Source organism: Bicyclus anynana, chromosome 10 (genome assembly GCF_947172395.1).
Source record: "Bicyclus anynana chromosome 10, ilBicAnyn1.1, whole genome shotgun sequence".
NCBI classification, from domain to species: domain Eukaryota; kingdom Metazoa; phylum Arthropoda; class Insecta; order Lepidoptera; family Nymphalidae; genus Bicyclus; species Bicyclus anynana.
Window position 1 is genome coordinate 15145420 of NC_069092.1, and position 18785 is coordinate 15164204.

At 36.1% G+C, this 18785-nt stretch overlaps 2 protein-coding genes across 3 annotated transcripts in view; one reads left to right on the forward strand and one right to left on the reverse strand.

Moving 5' to 3' along the window:
- LOC112051529 (ER membrane protein complex subunit 1) overlaps positions 1 to 13458 on the forward strand; it is a 34282-nt gene extending 20824 nt beyond the window's left edge. The window contains exons 12-16 of the mRNA XM_024090218.2: positions 71 to 269; positions 1064 to 1216; positions 2147 to 2323; positions 3225 to 3446; positions 5903 to 13458. Coding sequence (XP_023945986.2) covers positions 71 to 269; positions 1064 to 1216; positions 2147 to 2323; positions 3225 to 3446; positions 5903 to 6063 — 912 coding nt within the window. The 3' untranslated portion in view covers positions 6064 to 13458. The remainder of the gene's footprint in view (positions 1 to 70; positions 270 to 1063; positions 1217 to 2146; positions 2324 to 3224; positions 3447 to 5902) is intronic.
- A 1116-nt stretch (positions 13459 to 14574) lies between these two features.
- LOC112051526 (TELO2-interacting protein 1 homolog) overlaps positions 14575 to 18785 on the reverse strand; it is a 28131-nt gene continuing 23920 nt past the window's right edge. For both annotated transcript variants that reach the window (XM_052883801.1, XM_052883800.1), the window contains one exon: positions 14575 to 18035. In XM_052883801.1, coding sequence (XP_052739761.1) covers positions 17826 to 18035 — 210 coding nt within the window. In that variant the 3' untranslated portion in view covers positions 14575 to 17825. The remainder of the gene's footprint in view (positions 18036 to 18785) is intronic.

Consider the following 18785-nt stretch of genomic DNA (forward strand, 5'->3'; position numbering starts at 1 on the left):
ATCAAGGGCTAACTTGTAGAGTATATAAAAAAAGAAGTTTTTTTCAATAATAAGTTTGGAATTGTTGTAGTCTGTGGAGGCCCAGCGCACGTGGTCGGTGCGGCTGGGCGGCGCGGGCGGCGCGCAGGTGGCGGCGGTGGCCAGCCGCTCGCGCCTGGAGCGGGTGCGCTCCCCGGGCAGGGCGCTCGCGGACCGCAGCGTGCTGTACAAGTACTCCAACCCCAACCTCGTGCTGTTCGTGCTCGACACGCCGGACCCGACGCACAAAGGTACGTCTTCATTCAGGTGCATCAATTTGGGTATTTAGAATTTAGTTTAAAAACATTCATATTAATACTATTTAATAAAAACTAACTTTATTACCTAATTTAACTTGTTTGTCTCACACTTCTTGCACTGTCTTACTCTTGTTTCACTGCTTGCTGTGGAAGAAACTGATTACGACAATACAGTGAATCCTAGAGTGGAGATCACAGACCTATGTAAAATTATTGTATCAATAAAATAAATAGATAAATATTCCAAGAGTTCCATTCACCCTTGCTGGTCGGAATTAAAACATCAAGAAAAATCTCTTTCGTCCCGAAATCTCCTATCATCCGCTATCTTCCTCCTTTTCTCCCACAACAAATTACGCGTGTTTCCACGAATAAATCATTCTACTCCGCGACCGCCGCTGCACTCCTGTGAACTATTAATTAAGAAGTGATATCCTGTGTATAGTGTGCTGCTGTGTTTTATCAGTGTTTTTGGACAATTTCCATACCGCCCACCACGCTAAGATATAGTGGATGCTTGCTAGGACTCTAGGAACGGATATCAACAAAAGTGAGTTCCCTTTCCAGATACAGTTAGACGTCCCACAGTCCACAGGTCGAAGTTTTTCCTTCTAAATATACACCACTTGCCTTATAAATCATAAAATGATGAAAGGGGTAATGTTACATGTACAAACTATCTAACCATCGTCTAATGAAAATGATAAAATGAAGGGAATGACGCAATGAAGGGAACCTCTTTGATAGATGATATGATAGTAATGAGTAATGGTGTTGTCCGCCAGAGGTGGTGACGGCGGTGGTGCTGGACGGCGCGTCGGGCGCGCTGCTGGGCGCGTCGCAGCACCGGCGCGCGCGCGCGCTGCCGCTCGCCGTGCACGCCGACAACTGCTTCGCGTACCTCTACCGCAGCGAGAAGCATCGCCGCCTCGAGATTGGTGAGCGACAGACAGATGTGATGGTCTAAGAATCCAATGTATCTGATAACCTTCACTAAGCTAGTTAGTGGATAAAAATATTTTGTAAATTAAATTAAATGTCTACAGATGACTTGAAAAAGAGAATGCCCATCCCCGCCCTAACCTAACCACCCGGCAATTTACTTATCTAAGAAATCTTCATAATTCAACTTTAATAATTTAGTTCGCTACAACGTTTTACGAAATTTTTAAGTCATCTTTAATTTGAATTTGGGCTGCGTTTTACAATATTTTTTTAAGATGTGTTATGGTTGGTTTGTTTGTTTTCTTGTTTGTTAAGCTTGTTAGTATTAGAAAAAATAATACAGCTTGAAATGTTACTTCGCCGCTTTGGTAAATCGGCGAACATTTTGCCCTAGAAGAGTGATAAAAAATGCATTTGTCTTCTACAACATAGTTTTATTAAGCCAAATTATTTAACCAGATTCTTATTTATACATCATATATATACCTACCCTTAAACTTTTATACAGGGGTTTACCTGGATTCCCTAGACTGACTTTGTATGGGCCGTTGCGCGTTTCCCTTTCAGTCCAGGATATGACTATAATTATATCCGGAGTTCACTGGCCGATGCTTTGTCACAAAATGTAGGCACGTACATTACCATCACCGCATCATAGATGTCATGTGTACGAGTATGAGGGAGTAGAACAATTTTAGAAATAAGGCAGAAGTGATATCTTTGGATTCCTAGATCTATATGTATAATTCAATGAGGTAGTCTGTGGAACTACTGGTCCGATTTCAAAAATTCTTTCAGTGTTAGATAGCCCATTTATCGAGGTAGGCTATAGGCCATATATTATCCTCCGTATTCCTACGGGAACCACGCGGGTAAAACCGCGCGGCGTCAGCTAGTTGTGGATAATTGGTCTCGTGTTTCAGCGACAATGGAGCTGTACGAGGGGCAGGAGCGCTGGCTGGAGCCCGGCGCGGCGTTCAGCTCGTTCGCGTCGGACCGCGCGCCCGCCGTGGAGCGCCAGGCCTACATCCTGCCCGCCGGCGCCACCGCCGCCGCCGTCACCATCACCGAGCGCAGCCTAACCGACAGACACGTGCTGCGTGAGTATCGGTGCTCAATAGATACCGCATGCGAGCGATGCTCAGTTCGCCAATAATAGAAAAACGAGTGTACTTTAGACCACACGACTGAAGTAAATCTTTTTTTAAATAAAAAAACAAAGCGCCATCTATGAGTCTCAGGCATAACTGTATGATGGATGTACAAAAAGGGATTGTTTCAAAGTTCCTTAAAAACGCCATCTACTGGTAGTTTTAAATAACAAACACACCACTATGCCTGTAGATGGCAGCACGCATCTTAAAAGCCCGAGTACACTTTTCGTAATTTTCACCAACTTACTCCCCAAGTCAAGCGTGTGTAGAACTTCAACTAGCTGTATAATTATGATGTAGCTCAGGGTCATTCACTTTCTCGCCGTCAAGCTCGATTAGCTCAGCGACCTGTGCTCTTCAACTTGAGGATATTGAGCCTCATATAGCAGTGATTACACTAAACAAACACCCTTCAGACCATAACAGCAACACTGCGTGCTTGTAACTCTGTTATATTCACTAATATTACGAGTTCCTTGATAATTAGGGTGGGTGGCGAAGTTGTTGCAACAGTGATGGTATACAAGGGTATTTGATGACTTGGGCTCAGTTGTTTGTTAAGCAAAGTTAAGTTGTTAAGCAGCGTGGACACCGTCACGTTGCTAGTCGAGTTAGTGATTTTATGCAATAATTTTTTGTTGTAATTATTAATAAAATAATGTCTTGTATTGTAATGTTTATTTTGTAATTTATTGATCACAGCAGCATACTAAAGGGATCCCTTAAACCTACGCCCTAGGTCTCAAGTCCTGGGACCTGCTTGAAATGTTTCCTCTACCACAAAATAATGCTACAATCACTATCGCTGCTACCCGTCACGTCATACTAAGTAACATGTTATTTCCAGTGGGTCTAACAACAGGAGCAGTGATAGAAATGCCCTGGGCGTACCTAGAAGCGAGACGAGGCCTGACGGGCGGCGACGAGGCCTTGCTGCCCTACACCCCGGAGCTGCCGCTGCATGCTGAGGCCACGCTCAACTACAACCGCACGATAGAGCGAGTGATGGGCGTCTTCACAGCGCCTGCGGGCCTCGAATCTACTAGTCTTGTGCTTGTCACAGGTTTAGGTGAGTCCTTTGTGTTTATTATTTCTTCTCTTAATCATCATCATCATCATCCGAATGTGATGTTAAGAAGAGTGTTTTGTCTATCGCTTCGAATGCTGTTGGTTCTGATAGCGTAAGCCGTAATATGATTATTCCTATCATTGATATTATTTCCCCAGTTCTTACACATATCCTCAACTATTCCATTTATTCCAGTGAATTTCCACAGGCTTGGAAGAATGCACAAATTATTCCTCTTCCTAAAAAAATTTGTTCCACAACGTTTTCTGACTTCCGTCCAATTTCTATTTTGCCGTTCCTTTCTAAAGTCCTTGAAAAACTTGTCTTCCAGCAGTTATCCGTATTCATAAACCGAAATTTACTTTTAAGTCCATTACAATCTGGTTTTCGTCCTGGTCATGGTACGGTTACCGCTTTGACTAAAGTTACTGACGATATTCGTTGGGCGATGGATAATAGACAACTCACTGTACTAGTTCTGCTTGATTTCAGTAATGCTTTTAATTCTGTAGACTATGACATTTTGTTGAGTCTATTACGCTCTATTAACATATCTCCATCGGTTATAGACTGGTTTCAGAGCTACCTCAAAGGACGTAAGCAGCGCATTCGGGTTGATGACTTCTTTTCATCTTGGTGCGATGTTACGGCAGGGGTACCTCAGGGTGGCGTGTTATCTCCATTACTTTTCTCTATTTTCATTAATTCGATCACTCAAAATATAACTTCTCTTTACCATATGTATGCAGATGATATCCAAATATACCGCTCTTCATCTCTTGAGAACCTAAACTCAACTGTCTCTGCTATAAACTGTGACCTTAGCGCAATTGATATCTGGAGCAGACAGTATGGGCTTAAGGTAAATCCCCTAAAATCTAAGGCCATTATTATTGGTAGTCCTGCCCTCATCTCAAGAGTTGATTGGGTAGATCTCCGGCCAGTTTTGTATAATGGTACCACTATTCCTTTTTGTGACACAGTTAAAGATCTTGGGGTTCATCTTGATAACCAGTTGTCGTGGTGCGTGCATGTCAAAGAGTTGAGTAAAAAGATGTTTGCTACTTTTGGCTCACTGAGACGTTTAAGATCATTTTTACCAATTCCTACTAAAGTTATGTTAGCACATTCTCTTCTTCTTTCGGTTTTAGATTATGCGGACGCGAGCTATCTAAATATAACTGAGGACCAACTCAATAAACTTGAGCGACTTCAAAATCTTGCTATTCGGTTCATATTTAGCCTACGCAAATATGACCATATTTCTGAATTCCGTCAGAAGCTCAAGTGGCTCCCTATTCGTCGTCGCCGGGATCTGCATGTACTTTCACTTTTGTACTGTGTGTTGTTTAATCCAAAATCTCCTGTGTATCTGAAGGAGAAATTTACGTTTCAGGGAGTGCAGTCTGAACTGAGACAGTGTCGATTACTAACTCTATGTTTACCCGTGCATAAGACGAAATTTTATAAACATTCTTTCGTTGTGCAACCCGTTAAGTTATGGAATGCTCTCCCTTTAAACATACGGCAATCAAAGACACTGGTCATTTTTAAAAATGCCGTAAAGACTCATTATCTGGTGCAGTAAAGACGATCTGTATATATTATTTCTTTTCAATATAAGGTATTTATTAGTATATTTTGATATGTATTTTATTCATTATTGTAGGTATTTGTGTAATATTGTTTATGTATTAGGATGTAAATTATTTGTATGTATGTGTATTACTAATACTATGGTTATTTTTGTTTTACGCCACCTGCTGATGTCCTTAAGTTTTCCTAAACCGAAGGTTGCCTGGAAGAAATCGCTACTTAGCGATAAGGCCGCCTTTTGTATGCTGATCTCTTCTTAATTTGTTTTTTATTTCACTTGTTTTTGTCTTTGTGGTGTGCAAATAAAGTATATTTATCTTATCTTTATCTTATCATCATCATCAACCTATTTTTTACTGACTCACTTAAGGCCTAAGACTTCCTTTTAAGAGAGGTGGTATTACTCACAGGATAACTGGTTTCACTGCAGTATATGGTCTTACTAAAACTAAATCTAACAATATCCCTAAAAATCCCACTTCTGATACTGAATATATAATTGTCATAACAAGACGATTTTGATCACATGACATATTTTGCATTATTTTATTATAGTATTATTTTGTTTGTGTATTTCTTTTTGAAAACTACTCAGACTTTCGTCGGTCTAGATGTGATAGCTCGTACCTGCAATCTGACGAACTTTACAGGGGAGACAAGAAACATCTTTTAAGTATCACTAAAAGTCGTTTTATGCGACCAAAAACGTTTTTAATGTACATACTACAAGATATTTACGGGTATTACCGGAAAAGTTGTTTGAAGCTTTCTGCATCAAAATCAATTTTTACCAAAAATTGTAAGTTACGAGTTGTTAGTTTCTTTGTAAAATTAAATCTAAGATATGCTTGAATTTACAGATTTATTTTACACACGCGTCGCACCGTCGAAGACGTTCGATCTCCTAAAGGACGACTTCGACTACTACCTCATCACAATAGTGCTAGCCGCTCTCATAGTCGCGACTTACAGCACCAAGTACTTCGCGTCGCGGAAAATGCTCAAACTTGCGTGGAAGTGATGCCCGTGTTGCTAGTGAACCAGTGACGGAACAGTTTGAACTGTGTTGCCAAGTGATAAAGTTGATAATTGTGTGTGATGTGTTTGGTACTGCTGCTGTGAGATTGACTTATGGTAAGTCGCTTCGAAGCTTGGACTAATTACATAAGGATTCGTATCGTAAATACGCCACAAATTATTTTTAAGGATGCCTCTTTGAAAGGAATCTTTTTTTTTAATATATAAATATTTTGATTATTTTTCGCAAATGCTTAATGTTGAGACGGATAAGACTGATACTGATACTGGAGTTACTTTTCACAGATGTTGATATAAATTATGAACTTCTCGAACAAAATTGCCTGTCAGTTTTAAAGGAAAATGAGCTTAAAGTATATATCCTATACTAAACTAGAAGTTGCTGACCGTTTTTTACACCATTCAACTACACAAAAAGATTTTTACAGAGATCTTTAACAGACAAACACGATTACAACTATGAAACATTGATTCTATAGAGACAGTTTTTATAATTGCGTAAGATCATTGATCATATACTTTGACAGAAGAGGAAGATCTAGCGAGGAAGGTCCTTGTGTAATTAGTCTGAGCTTCGAAGTAAAGGTAACTATTGTCATGTCATGAAAAAGTCCATGTGATCTGCCACTATCAAATCACAATAGCAAGTGATATGAAAATAGCGTCAAAAGCTATTTAAATAAAGGCGATGTTAGCATGGACTAAGCAATAATTTTGAACTATACAAATATACCTAAAATATCTAATAAAAAATTCAAATAATTATCTGTCATCTATTCTGCAAATATTTTGCCAAACTTTATCTTATTGGTGAGTTATGTTGCTCTTCACTTAAACTGCGATTGAAGAACTTAACAGTAACTGTGGCAAGAATATATTTATAAATAGAAAATGTAAAAAACACATGTTTTAATTAAATTATACATATTTATACTAATATTCATATTCTATGCACTGCCAAAGACCTATATTTTAATGATAAGTGAAATGTTTTAAACTCTCAATTATTCAGATTAAGAAAATATTAACACATTGTGGTCAGTTTTAGTTAAGACCTTCAATATGAGGATCTTATTTTGAAGGTCTTAACTAAAACTGGTAAAAATACTAGGAGGTTTATACCAAACCTGCATCTCCAAATATCAATGTTTTAACTATGTACCCTCTGAGAATAGCCGACAATTGGCCGCAGAGTATGAAAAGCACAGTAGATTACATGGCAGTAGACAAAAGACTACTCTACTCTTTGGCCTTTAGTCAACAGCAGCTTAAAAGAAATATTAGGAAATCAGACAGAAGAAAGCCTGCAAGTTAATTTCGAAGGAAACTCACAGGTTTGTGAGTGAGTGGAGTGACTCTCGAAAGTTCCCCTGGATTTCTCTGTGAAAACATCATCAGATTCTGGTTTCCTTATCATGGGACCACCCTTACAATTTCTTCTATCCAACAGAATCGTAGATGGTGAATGTGTCGTACTTATTCTATCAACCTTTGCTCTGCTACCAACTTTTGTGTAAGCGATGGTTTTAAATATAACTGTGTGTATAGTCTTCTTAGATTCATTTTGCAAGGAACTGGCTTTATTTTAAACTTGTCATCCTCCTTGCTATTAAAATTGTACACACTTCTATCAATATCCTTTTTTGTCAACCAATACAAAATGTCAACCAATACAATATCATGGAACCATCCTTGGAATTTCTTCTTTCCAACAAAAAATAAATGTAACAACCGGCTTATGAACGACAGAGTTATCGCAAACATACATAACAATGTTCAGTGTTTTCCTAATGTGAATAATTGAATCTAATTATGACTTTTATCACTGTGGCTATTCAGTTGAAACTCAAATTTATATCCATAAAAAAGGACTTTTAGGTAATGTAATATTATGTATATGTATTTACATAAGTATATAAAAAATAGGTATGTGATTGTGCATAGTGTGTTCAAGTGAAAGTGTCTTTTGGTGCTAATTCAATAGTGTACAAAACTAAACGCATTTGGGAGTTTTAGAATTAGTGTTGAAGCTGATTAAATAAGAAGTTATAAAAAACAGTAAAATTTAAACCTTTTTTAGAGCTAGGAACTATAAAGTGAGGTGTACAAAAGACTCATCATCGTCATATCAGCGGATGGATGGATAATATATCACTGAAGGATATAGGTCTTTTTTTGTAGGGATCCAATCCTGAGCCGTCGTCTGCATCCAGCGACTCCCTGCTTGATGTCTAAATTAATGAGACCTAATAAAACTACTTTGTATTTTCTAATCAAACCTAAAAGTAAAATTGATCTAAAACATCATTTAAAGCAAGATTTATTTTTCTGTAAAAGTTTGAAGGGCATATCTTAGCATTCAGTGGAATCACCACCTGCCACCGGGTCCATTGTGTGTGACTATGGGTGTAGGGTTAAGGAATTTCTTTACAACAAGTTGTTGGTCTCTCTGTTTAGCTTAGGTAAGTGCCTACTAGAGCAGCTTTGGTTCATCATCGTCATTAGCATCATTTTCGGCTCACTGTTGATCACGATTCTCCTCTTAGAATAAGAGGGGTTAGGCCAATAGTCTGCCACATTGGCCTATGCAGATTGGCAGATTTCACACACAGAGAATTGAGAAAATTCTCAGGTACGCAGTTTTCCTTACGATAATCATAATATGAATTGATGTATTTTTACCAATTGAGACACGTGATATTTAATTTCTTAAAATTCACAACTGAAAAGTTGAAGGTGCATGCCCCAGACAAGATTCGAACCTACACCCTCCAAGTCAAATTCAGAGGTCATATCCACTGGGCTAACACGACTTTCGCAGTTTTGGATTCCAGTTTTACTTCAACAGTTGTAGTAAATCCAAGGTCCTTAAGCAGGTTAGTGAGAGATTTTGCTGGTATTCTTTTCGTTAATTTCTTGTAAAATTCATTGATGTTTTTTAGTTTTATGCACAATCGATTTAGCACTGTTATATGTTGTATGTATGATATAGTGAAATTATAGAAGTGCTTACCAAGATTTCTCTAAATACTATAATTATATCATAGTTTATAGCAAGCCTTTTTGAAATATTAATATAAGTTTTTCACTGATTCGGAATGTTCCTACTTAGAACGAAAATACTCTGAGTTGGATGGAAAAGTAAAACAAGGTGTGGACAAACTCAACGTTTTGTAAGAGATTGAGTTAGCTAGAGAATGACTTTAATATAATTTATTTATAAAATTCATTTGCCCTTCATGTATTTCCTAATGGTGGAAACAGGGTGTATTTCTATGTTTGTAGTGTTATATGATGCTTGTTTTATTATAGTCTGGCAAATTCGTTGATAACACTCCCATGATATGCGGGCGACGGGGGGGAAAGACTGCGCGGGTGTGAAATCGTGCATGCGGGGTGACGTGCATCAGTCGTGGGTTTTCATTCATCGCTACACGCCCCCCGGCCCGCGCTTGATATCGCGAGTGTTACGAATGAAGTTGCCAAAGTATAAATATTGTAATTTAACTTAAAACATTGACTTTTCAATAGTTTTTATAATGTTTGTGTTAGAAAAAAATCCACCTTCAAAATGAAAATTTAAAACGAATGTAACTGAATAAACGTAATTTGAATTTATAAAAAAATAAATAAATGAAATGTATTAAATAAATATTTTAAATGCCTTGTTTGTGCTTTAATGAAAAGTGTATTAATAAAATGTTCAAAAAGGAAGTTTGCATTAATAGCTTGGCACGTTCGTTGAAGACACTGCCTTGATATGCGGGCGACGGGAGGGGAAGGACTGAGCGGGTATTAAATCGAGCGCGCGGGGCCCCCGCGGACCATTTGGAGTGTTACGAACGAATTTGCCAAGCTTTAGTGGATGGCATGACGATGAATATCACTCAGTTGATGATTGTGATAGCATTGATCATCAATTAATTGATAATTATAGTAGGATTATCAATACATTGTATGTAGGAGTATTAATTGATGATGTACTTTTAATTGGTGCATATTAAATTTTACTTGATGGTGATGATTATAATGATCATGCTGTAACTCAGACCCATTACCTTCTATGATTTGTATTGCTGTCAAATTCGCCATGTTTTTTGAAGGGACGAGGTAAACTCACACATCCAAAATATTCAACACCTTTAAATATATCCAGTGTCCTCACTACACACAGATATAAATTTTAAATCCTATTACACGTGTTATATTAACACAGTGAAGCGTTGATTCTATCGACGCAGATTGTATGAACACATTTGATCATGATCAAATTGTTTTGACAGAGGGGGAACCTCTAGCGAGAAGGTAATTGGTCTGAGTGCTGTAGTAATTATTATCTTCATACAATGATGAAGGTTGAAGATTTTTTATGGATCACAAAACTTATATATATGTATCGCAATGTAAAATAAACATATGTTAAGTAAGATTAGAGATGATTAGCTAGTGCAATTTAGGTGTACCATTATTTATTGGAAAGGTGGTTTGATTATATTGTTTACATTCAAATATGACCATTCCAGAAAAGGATATCAACTGAGGGCCTAGTGGCAGTTTTCAATGTTTCATACTGTGACTATCGCGTAAACGTAAACGCGAATTTTTAAGGAATTGAAGTAGTTGTGCAGTAGTGCCACTATAAGAGAATTTATAAAATGAATGTGCTATAACATACGCGTTTAACATCATAGGAGATTTTCATAATATTCTAAGAATAGTTTGTGAAATAAGAATTAGAACGGGTTATAAAATATTAAATTATTCTTTGAGTTCGATATTCATTCAGTAGTTCATTCCCGATATGGTTTATCAACGGCCCATCCCTAGGATGACGTCACAACTAATGTCAGTGATGAGTACGGCCATGTTTGTTTAAAAACTATGCCAATTCTAAAAAGACGAAGTTTAGATGGCGCGTTTCAGTTTTAGAAATTCGCGTTTACGTTTACGCGATAGTCACCGTATGAAAACATTGAAAACTCCCACTAGGCACACTGATAATAATTATATAAATGATGACTAATTTCTGTGTATGTCAAAAAATATACAATACAAGTGCAATTCATACATTTTCAGGTAAACACATTGTTAAATGAATATTTAAATGCCACATTGACGCCTTAAACAGCCTTTTTTGATGTATCAATACAATAAACAACATAATGTAGAAAGCATTCTAATTCTAAATAGATAAATATAATAATGAATTTTAAATAGATCAAATTGTAGGATTACCTTAATTTAAAACAATTTTCAAGTTCAATAATTTGTTTTTTAATCTATTCATAAATTATGCGACTTGAAAAACAATTTTTAATGCCTTTTTTCCAACTTCCCCATGACACTCTAATCAATTCTTATTATGTTATTCATCCTTATATAGTATTGTCTGGTTTCTATTGAAAATATATATATAACCCAACATTTTACCGTGTGAAGTTATAAAAATTACAATAATTGGTATTATAGAAAATATTTCAAAAACAATTTTATTATAGATCATATTTATCTAGTCCATTGTAGATATCATGCATTCAGCTAAGACAAAAGGTTTTGTATTGTCAAGCATATTATGTTGTAGATATAGTTCGAAAATTTTATTTCTTTGAGTATGTGCTAAATGTACCTAGGTTTCAAGCAATGATGTTATACTATTAGATATGGCACTTGCGCTTCAAAACTGATGCTAACAAGGTCACCCAATTGGCTCCAATTTCATTTAGTCGCATAGTATTTCAACGAAAGTTATGTTAAGTGTGTTACATAGCTAGTCGGAGTTATTTGAATTACTTTGTATGAAAACATAGAAAGTTTTTATTTTTATGTTAAAAAACATATTAGTTCGGCTCCTATGTGTGGAGGACTCGTCAACTACCGAACACCCTGTATAATATACATATATTGAAAGTAAGCACAAAATAGTGCATGTGTGTGCACAGTGGACTAGCTGAGTATGGAACATTTTTTGCGGTGATTTTGTAGGCACGTAACGTGTCTAATAGTATAAAATCATTGGTTTTAAGTGATGAATATCCTAAGTTTGTACACTGTTTCTGCAGCCGTACCTACTTGTATTGGTCACAAAATTTATTTAACCGTAGTCGTTTGGATACCTACTGTCAGACGCAATAAAAATATACATTAGTCTATAATTTTCGTTGTAACGTTTTGTCTTGAACTAATTACAGACAGACAATAATTCTAAAAACTATAGTTTATTATTAGGCATCCTGTAGCAGTTTTCATTAAGACGTTTATTTTGAAATTTCGGAGAAGCATTTTATTTTTACCGATGTACGTATTGTTTTTATGATAAATGATAGATGCAATATCTTTTAACTTTATTACTTTATATATACAAAAAAAAATCAATTTAACTCATGAAATAAAGCTAACCCAATTCGCGTTTAAACAAAATTTATATTATTATAGTGAAAATGTGTTGTAATCATATAAATATTCAATATTAAAATAAGTAAATTACTAAGTTGAATTTTATTCATAAACAATAAATAAAATATGGGCGATTGTTATTTAGAAATTAAGGATAAAGTATTAATTTTCTTAATTTGATTACTTGCGTAGTTTTCTAGCATAGTTGCAATATTTGAGTTCTTTCACATTTACCAAGACATTTTTCTGTAGCGAACGAACAATACCAACCTGGTATTGTCGTTGCGTTTTTTTAATCCTTACAAGTTAGCTCTTGACTACAATCTCACTTGATGGTTAAGTGATGGTGCAATCTAATATAAGGCTAAAGGAGTAGGATAAAAATCCACACCACTTTCGGTTTGTACACGACGTCATTGCCGGTAGGGTGGTAACTAGCCACGGCCAAAGCCGCATTTTTTAAGGAAAACGAGAAATATCTTATACTAAAGTAGAAGTTGTTGTATTGACCGTTTTTTTTACACCATTCAATTAGATAAAAAGGTATTTTTACAGAGCTCTTTAACCGACGAACACGATGAAACAACGATTATTTAAACGGTTTTTATAATCGCATTAGATCGTTGATCATATACTTTGACAGAAAAGTAACGTCTTGCGAGGCAGGTCCTTGCGTGATTAGTCTGATCCTGGAATACCTTATTAGTATTGCAACTATGTTACATATAATCAACCTTGAGGTGTTTCTTTTTGTTTTATTGTGGTTGTATGTTTTTATTCAATATGGTATTGTTAGGTACATCGAAATAAAAAATACCAAAAAATGTTAAGGTAATAAATTCTAAGCATTTAATTTGTATTTTGGTCAAAATGCTTGTAAGATCGCGGTGAAAGGTTGTCATGTTTTGGGATAAAATGGGTATACTTGTTTCTGTGGTAAATATTTTGTTTTCAATAATAAATAAAACTGAAGTAAACTACTGCCTATGTATGTTTTTATTTCATTATCCTTGCAACACTTGAAATATTTCCGACTCCGTTCGCATGAAATTTCTGTTTTATACCAATCCCGTGGGAAACATGGGTAAAAAGTAGCCTTTGTTCAATTTATCTCTACACCAAAATTCATCTATTCCATTTTTCTGCTATAATCATCATATATCACCATTCATTCATGACATACCTTGAAGTGCAAAAGTCGTTGTAAATGAAGCCTAATTGAAATAAATGAACTTTGACAAGAGTAGAATAGAATAGAATAGAATATAGCTTTATTTGTCCACACACGAGTGATAAAATAAAATAAACAAACAGAACACACAAATATCTGGTCGTGGACAAAAAAGGTATCCACCTCAGCACGATGCCACAGCGAGCTGTGGCGCTGGTTTTCAGGTGAAACCTTGTGAGTTCACGGACGTGTCTACGTGACGTGTCTTAACTTAAAACTTATACATGAATACAAAGTAAAATAAAATAATGAAACAAGAACGAACAGAGTAATAAAATAACAAAATTAACATTTATGGGAAACTAAATTAACAAGGAAAATCAAACAATAATTAATACGAGTCAACCTGTAAAATGAACGATCTGCCGCCACCATAGTGTTGTAGTAAGGAGAAAAGGAATTAGTACTAGGGGTTATTTGTTTGCTGATCCAATAATAAAAGAGCTTTATATTTAGTCTTAAATAACCATAAGTCATTCCAACACTTAGTGGCGTTGAGAGTAGAAGTTGTTATAAATGGAACTAATAAACTTGATATGTGGCTACACCACATTTACTGTAATTTTCACAAAGATCTGTCAATATAGAGCAATCAATAATTTAATGATAATTTTGTCAAATTATTAAAATCAGTGGTAATTCGGAAAATTAACCAGACGAACTAGATAAATAGACTAAATGGTTTATTAAGATATTATTACCTCAAATATCAAGGTAGTTGCAGTCACAAGTGGATGACAGAAGACAGGGTTACCATAAGAGTAAGTGACAACAGCGCCCTCATTTATTTTCTACTCTCTTGTACTGCACTAGTTTAAATTGTATTTCGTATAGAATAAATAAGGGTGATACAAAATAATAAGACTGATATAGACATAGATCTCAATCTTTATTCAGTTTAAATATTCACATTAACATTAATAAATGGCAACATTTATTTTATTTACACAATGAATTTTTTAAAATCTTCGATCGTCTCTTAGCTGTAGGAGTTACCCGTGCTACATACATGCAGTTTATGTGCCCATCAGTTTTAACTAATGATTTTGATTGAAATTTCGATTAGATAAAACTGTACAGTTAAAACTGAAGTTCTGTAGCCCCTCTTAGGTTAGTTTCACACAGCATTGTCCTGAACTGTTTTGTATGTCTTATAGTAGATGCTATTAGTAGGCCAACCATTGACAATATTCACATATTTAATTTGATATAAAATACTTTAAATCCAGTAAACAGATGGGTGAAGGTCGTTATTAATTCGGATTTTACACGTATGTTGTACATGGAAACATCTACACATGCAGTGCCGTGTGAACATAGCTTTATAATGAGAGCAATATATTTTTAATTTGTCTAATATAAAATAGCACTAATTCATGATTGCATCAGCGATTTCATTGCACTCATTCAGCTTTCATAAAGACCTTTTGAAGAACTCCTTGCAAAGTAATTGCAAAAGAAAATATACTTCTAAATTAATATTGAGAATTTTAAAAAATAAAATTTTACATTGGATATTCTACTATATTCATGTTTGTAAAAATAGCTTTTGAAAAGCAACTAAATTGTTGATTGTCAATGTCAGAAGGATTGTGTTGCGTACAACACGTATCTTGTTAAAAACATTATTCTAAATTACACTAATATTATTTTGTACTAGCTGACGCCGCGCGGTTTCACCCGCGTGGTTCTCGTTCCCCTAGGGATATAGGGATAGTTAATATAGCTTATAGCCTTCCTCGATAAATGGGCTATCTAACACTGAAAGAATTTTTCAAATTGGACCAGGTGTTCCTGAGATTAGTGCGTCCAATCAAACTCTTCAGCGTTATAATATTAGTATAGATTTGTGTCTAAGTATGTTTGTACCTCCTTTACGCTGCGGCTACTGAAGCGATTTCGCTGAGATTTGGAATGTAAATAAATTTTACTCTGAATTAACAATAATTACTTTTCCATCCTGAAAAAATCCATGGTTCTTGTGGAATTCGTGAAAAATTGAATTCCACGCGGACGAAGCCGCGGTCGTCCGTTAGTACACAATAAAACATTGAAATAAACTACACTTAAAACTATTAGTACCAACCGACAAGATAATTCAAAACACTACATATATTTTCAATCTATTCCAGGAAGTCTGTTTGACTTTCGATGTAGTATATAGATGTTGTTATAAGCAATATCTACTATTTTCTTTATTGTTTTTCTTTTGTGCAATAAAGTATAAATAAATAAAAAATAAAATAAAATAAAGGTTGTGTGTGTGTATACAGGGTGCTCAGGAGTATTTCCCATAACTTCGAGATGATGACAAGTCCACTTATAGGAGCCGAACCATATAACTTTTTCTTTTTTTTTCTAAAAAAAACTTACATTTTCATACAAAGTAATTCAAATAGTTTTGACTATCCATTTAAAACACGCCTTTATCTATCGTTGCATTTTAAAATACGTAATCGTAGTAGACTGTCGATATGGACGAGATACTCTGCACTTTACTAGTAAGCTACTTCATGATATTTATCATTGAATAAGTTTGGCTAGGTAGTATAAGGAATCGATATAATAGACACAATTTACAAAATAAATCTTTTTTACTCTGAAAATGTTCATTTTAGAACACATGTTCCTTAGACATTTTTAATTAATTTTCCTTGAAGATTAGAATCCTAGAGTTATGGGAAATACTACCGAGTACCCTGTATACTGAACATTGATTTAGTTAAAAAAAATGTTCCTTCAGTTTTACCACTACAACAGACAAACAGACTACCTCTTAGGCACGATATATAATAATAAATGTATCATATATCGTATTGTAGTCTCTTTGACTTCATATGAACACTTATAATCACTGACATTGATATAGTAGTACGTTTATTTTACACATTACACATAAAACAGCTAGAAGTTGCTGTCGTACTCTGTTTAATTTACACATTACTTAAAATAATTTGACATCAATGTCCATTTACATTAATTCCTTATCAACCCATATTTGGCTCACTGCTGAGCTCGAGTGTCCTTGTCGAGGTTAGGCCAATAGTCCACCATGCTGGCCCAATGAGGATTGGCAGACTTCACACACGCGGAGAATTAAGAAAATTTTCTTTCTACGTCTTGATTTTTCACAGGTTGTGTCATTCTGTCATCCCATAAGACTATAAGAGTGAGGGAATAAAGAGTGCACCTGTGCTTGCGCACTATAATATCTCCTGCGTACATGGTTAATCTCAAAAATGAGATTGGCAAAAAAAAAAAACATTTCAATAAACAATTTGTCTTCAGAGTGTGTTTACAAACTGCACAATAAACAGTTTGTCGTCAGTGCATAGCTTGTACATACATACACATGTATGGAGTTTGATGTCGGAGTCATAATCCGTTTACACAGTACACATTAGAGTGCTCGCAGACAGACAATTTGGCTGACTAAATCCCAGAATAAACTAATAAGTATAGTGACATTACGAGACCCCGAAACATCTTCTCAACCAAATTGTCCAAATAACAAATTGGACACTGATCGTATCAGAATCCCGATTCCCTTTTGATGCATTGTTAAAAGTTGTCCAACTAAATTGTAAAAGTACGCAATTTAGTTGTTTGGGCGCTTTAAAACAGTTGACGTCAGCATTGTAGACCGCTTACACACTATACTTTAAAAGTTTGACATTTCTGTCGTAGTCCGTATACTTTACATATTACACATAAAACAGTTTGACGTCAGCGTCATATTCCTTTTACACACTACACTTAAAAGACTGATGTCAGTGTCATAGTCTTTTTACACACTACGTTTAAAAAGTTTGACATTTCTGTCGTAGTCCTTTTACTTTACATATAACAGTTAAGACAGATGACGTCAGCGTCGTAGTCCGTTTACACACTACACTTAAAACACTTTGACATCTACATTACACTTAAATACTTTGACATAATCGTCATATTCCGTTTACACACAACACTTAAAACAGTTTGACATCATCGCCCTAAACTGTTTACACACTACACTTAAAACAGTTTGACGTCATCGTCATATTCCGTTTACACTGTTGGACGTCATCGTCATATTCCGTTTACACTTAAAACAGTCCGACGTCGATCGTCGTGGCCGTTTATCACTTGTGCACATAGAAGATGAGCTTGACGTTGGGGTCGTAGTCGGGGTCGGGCGACTCGTAGGGCGTGCCCACGATGGTCACGAGCGGCGCGATGTTGGCGTACTGGCTGTGGTGGCGCACGCCGTTGTCGCACAGCGCGCGCAGGTGGTACCACGCCGCGCCGTAGTTGTACGACATCACGCCTTGGAAGAACTTCACTGCCAGCATCTGTGGAGAAGTAAAAGATGTAGTGTGTTAGCTCACGGCTCAATGGCAATGGGCAGGATATGTATCGCGCTTGAAAGATGACAGGTGGACACTTACCGTTACGTTAGGATACGTGATAGCCCAGTGGATATGACCTCTGCCTCCGATTCCGGAGGGTGGTGGATTCGAATCCGGTTTGGGGCATGCACCTCCAACTTTTCAGTTGTGTGCATTTTAAGAAATTAAATATCACGTGTCTCAAACGGTGAAGGAAAACATCGTGAGGAAACCTGCATACAAGAGAATTTTCTTGGTTTTCTGCGCGTGTGAAGTCTGCCAATCCGCATTGGGCTAGCGTGGTGGACTATTGGCCTAATCCCTCTCATTCTGATAGGAGACTCGAGCTCAGGAGTGAGCCGAATATGAGTTGATAACGAGACGACGAATTTCCGTCACTGAATGGCAGGGTCAACTAGGTAAAAGGAGAGTTGGCAGACCCCAGAAGTGCTGGACTGATGACATTGCCCAAGGCTGGTAAGGGTTGGCTGACGTCAGGACGAGACAGAAGAGAATGGAAATTGCTGGAGGAGGCCTATACCCAAGACATAATTTAAGAAGAAAATTCTATTAAAAATTGTATACTTTATATATATCTATAGAATGTATTCAGAAATATTGTGTTCGCAAGTTGAGTTCTGGTATGCTTTTTTTGTCTCTTGCTTTCTTGTATCTTTTATATAGATATTTCTGAATAAATAATCTGAGTACATA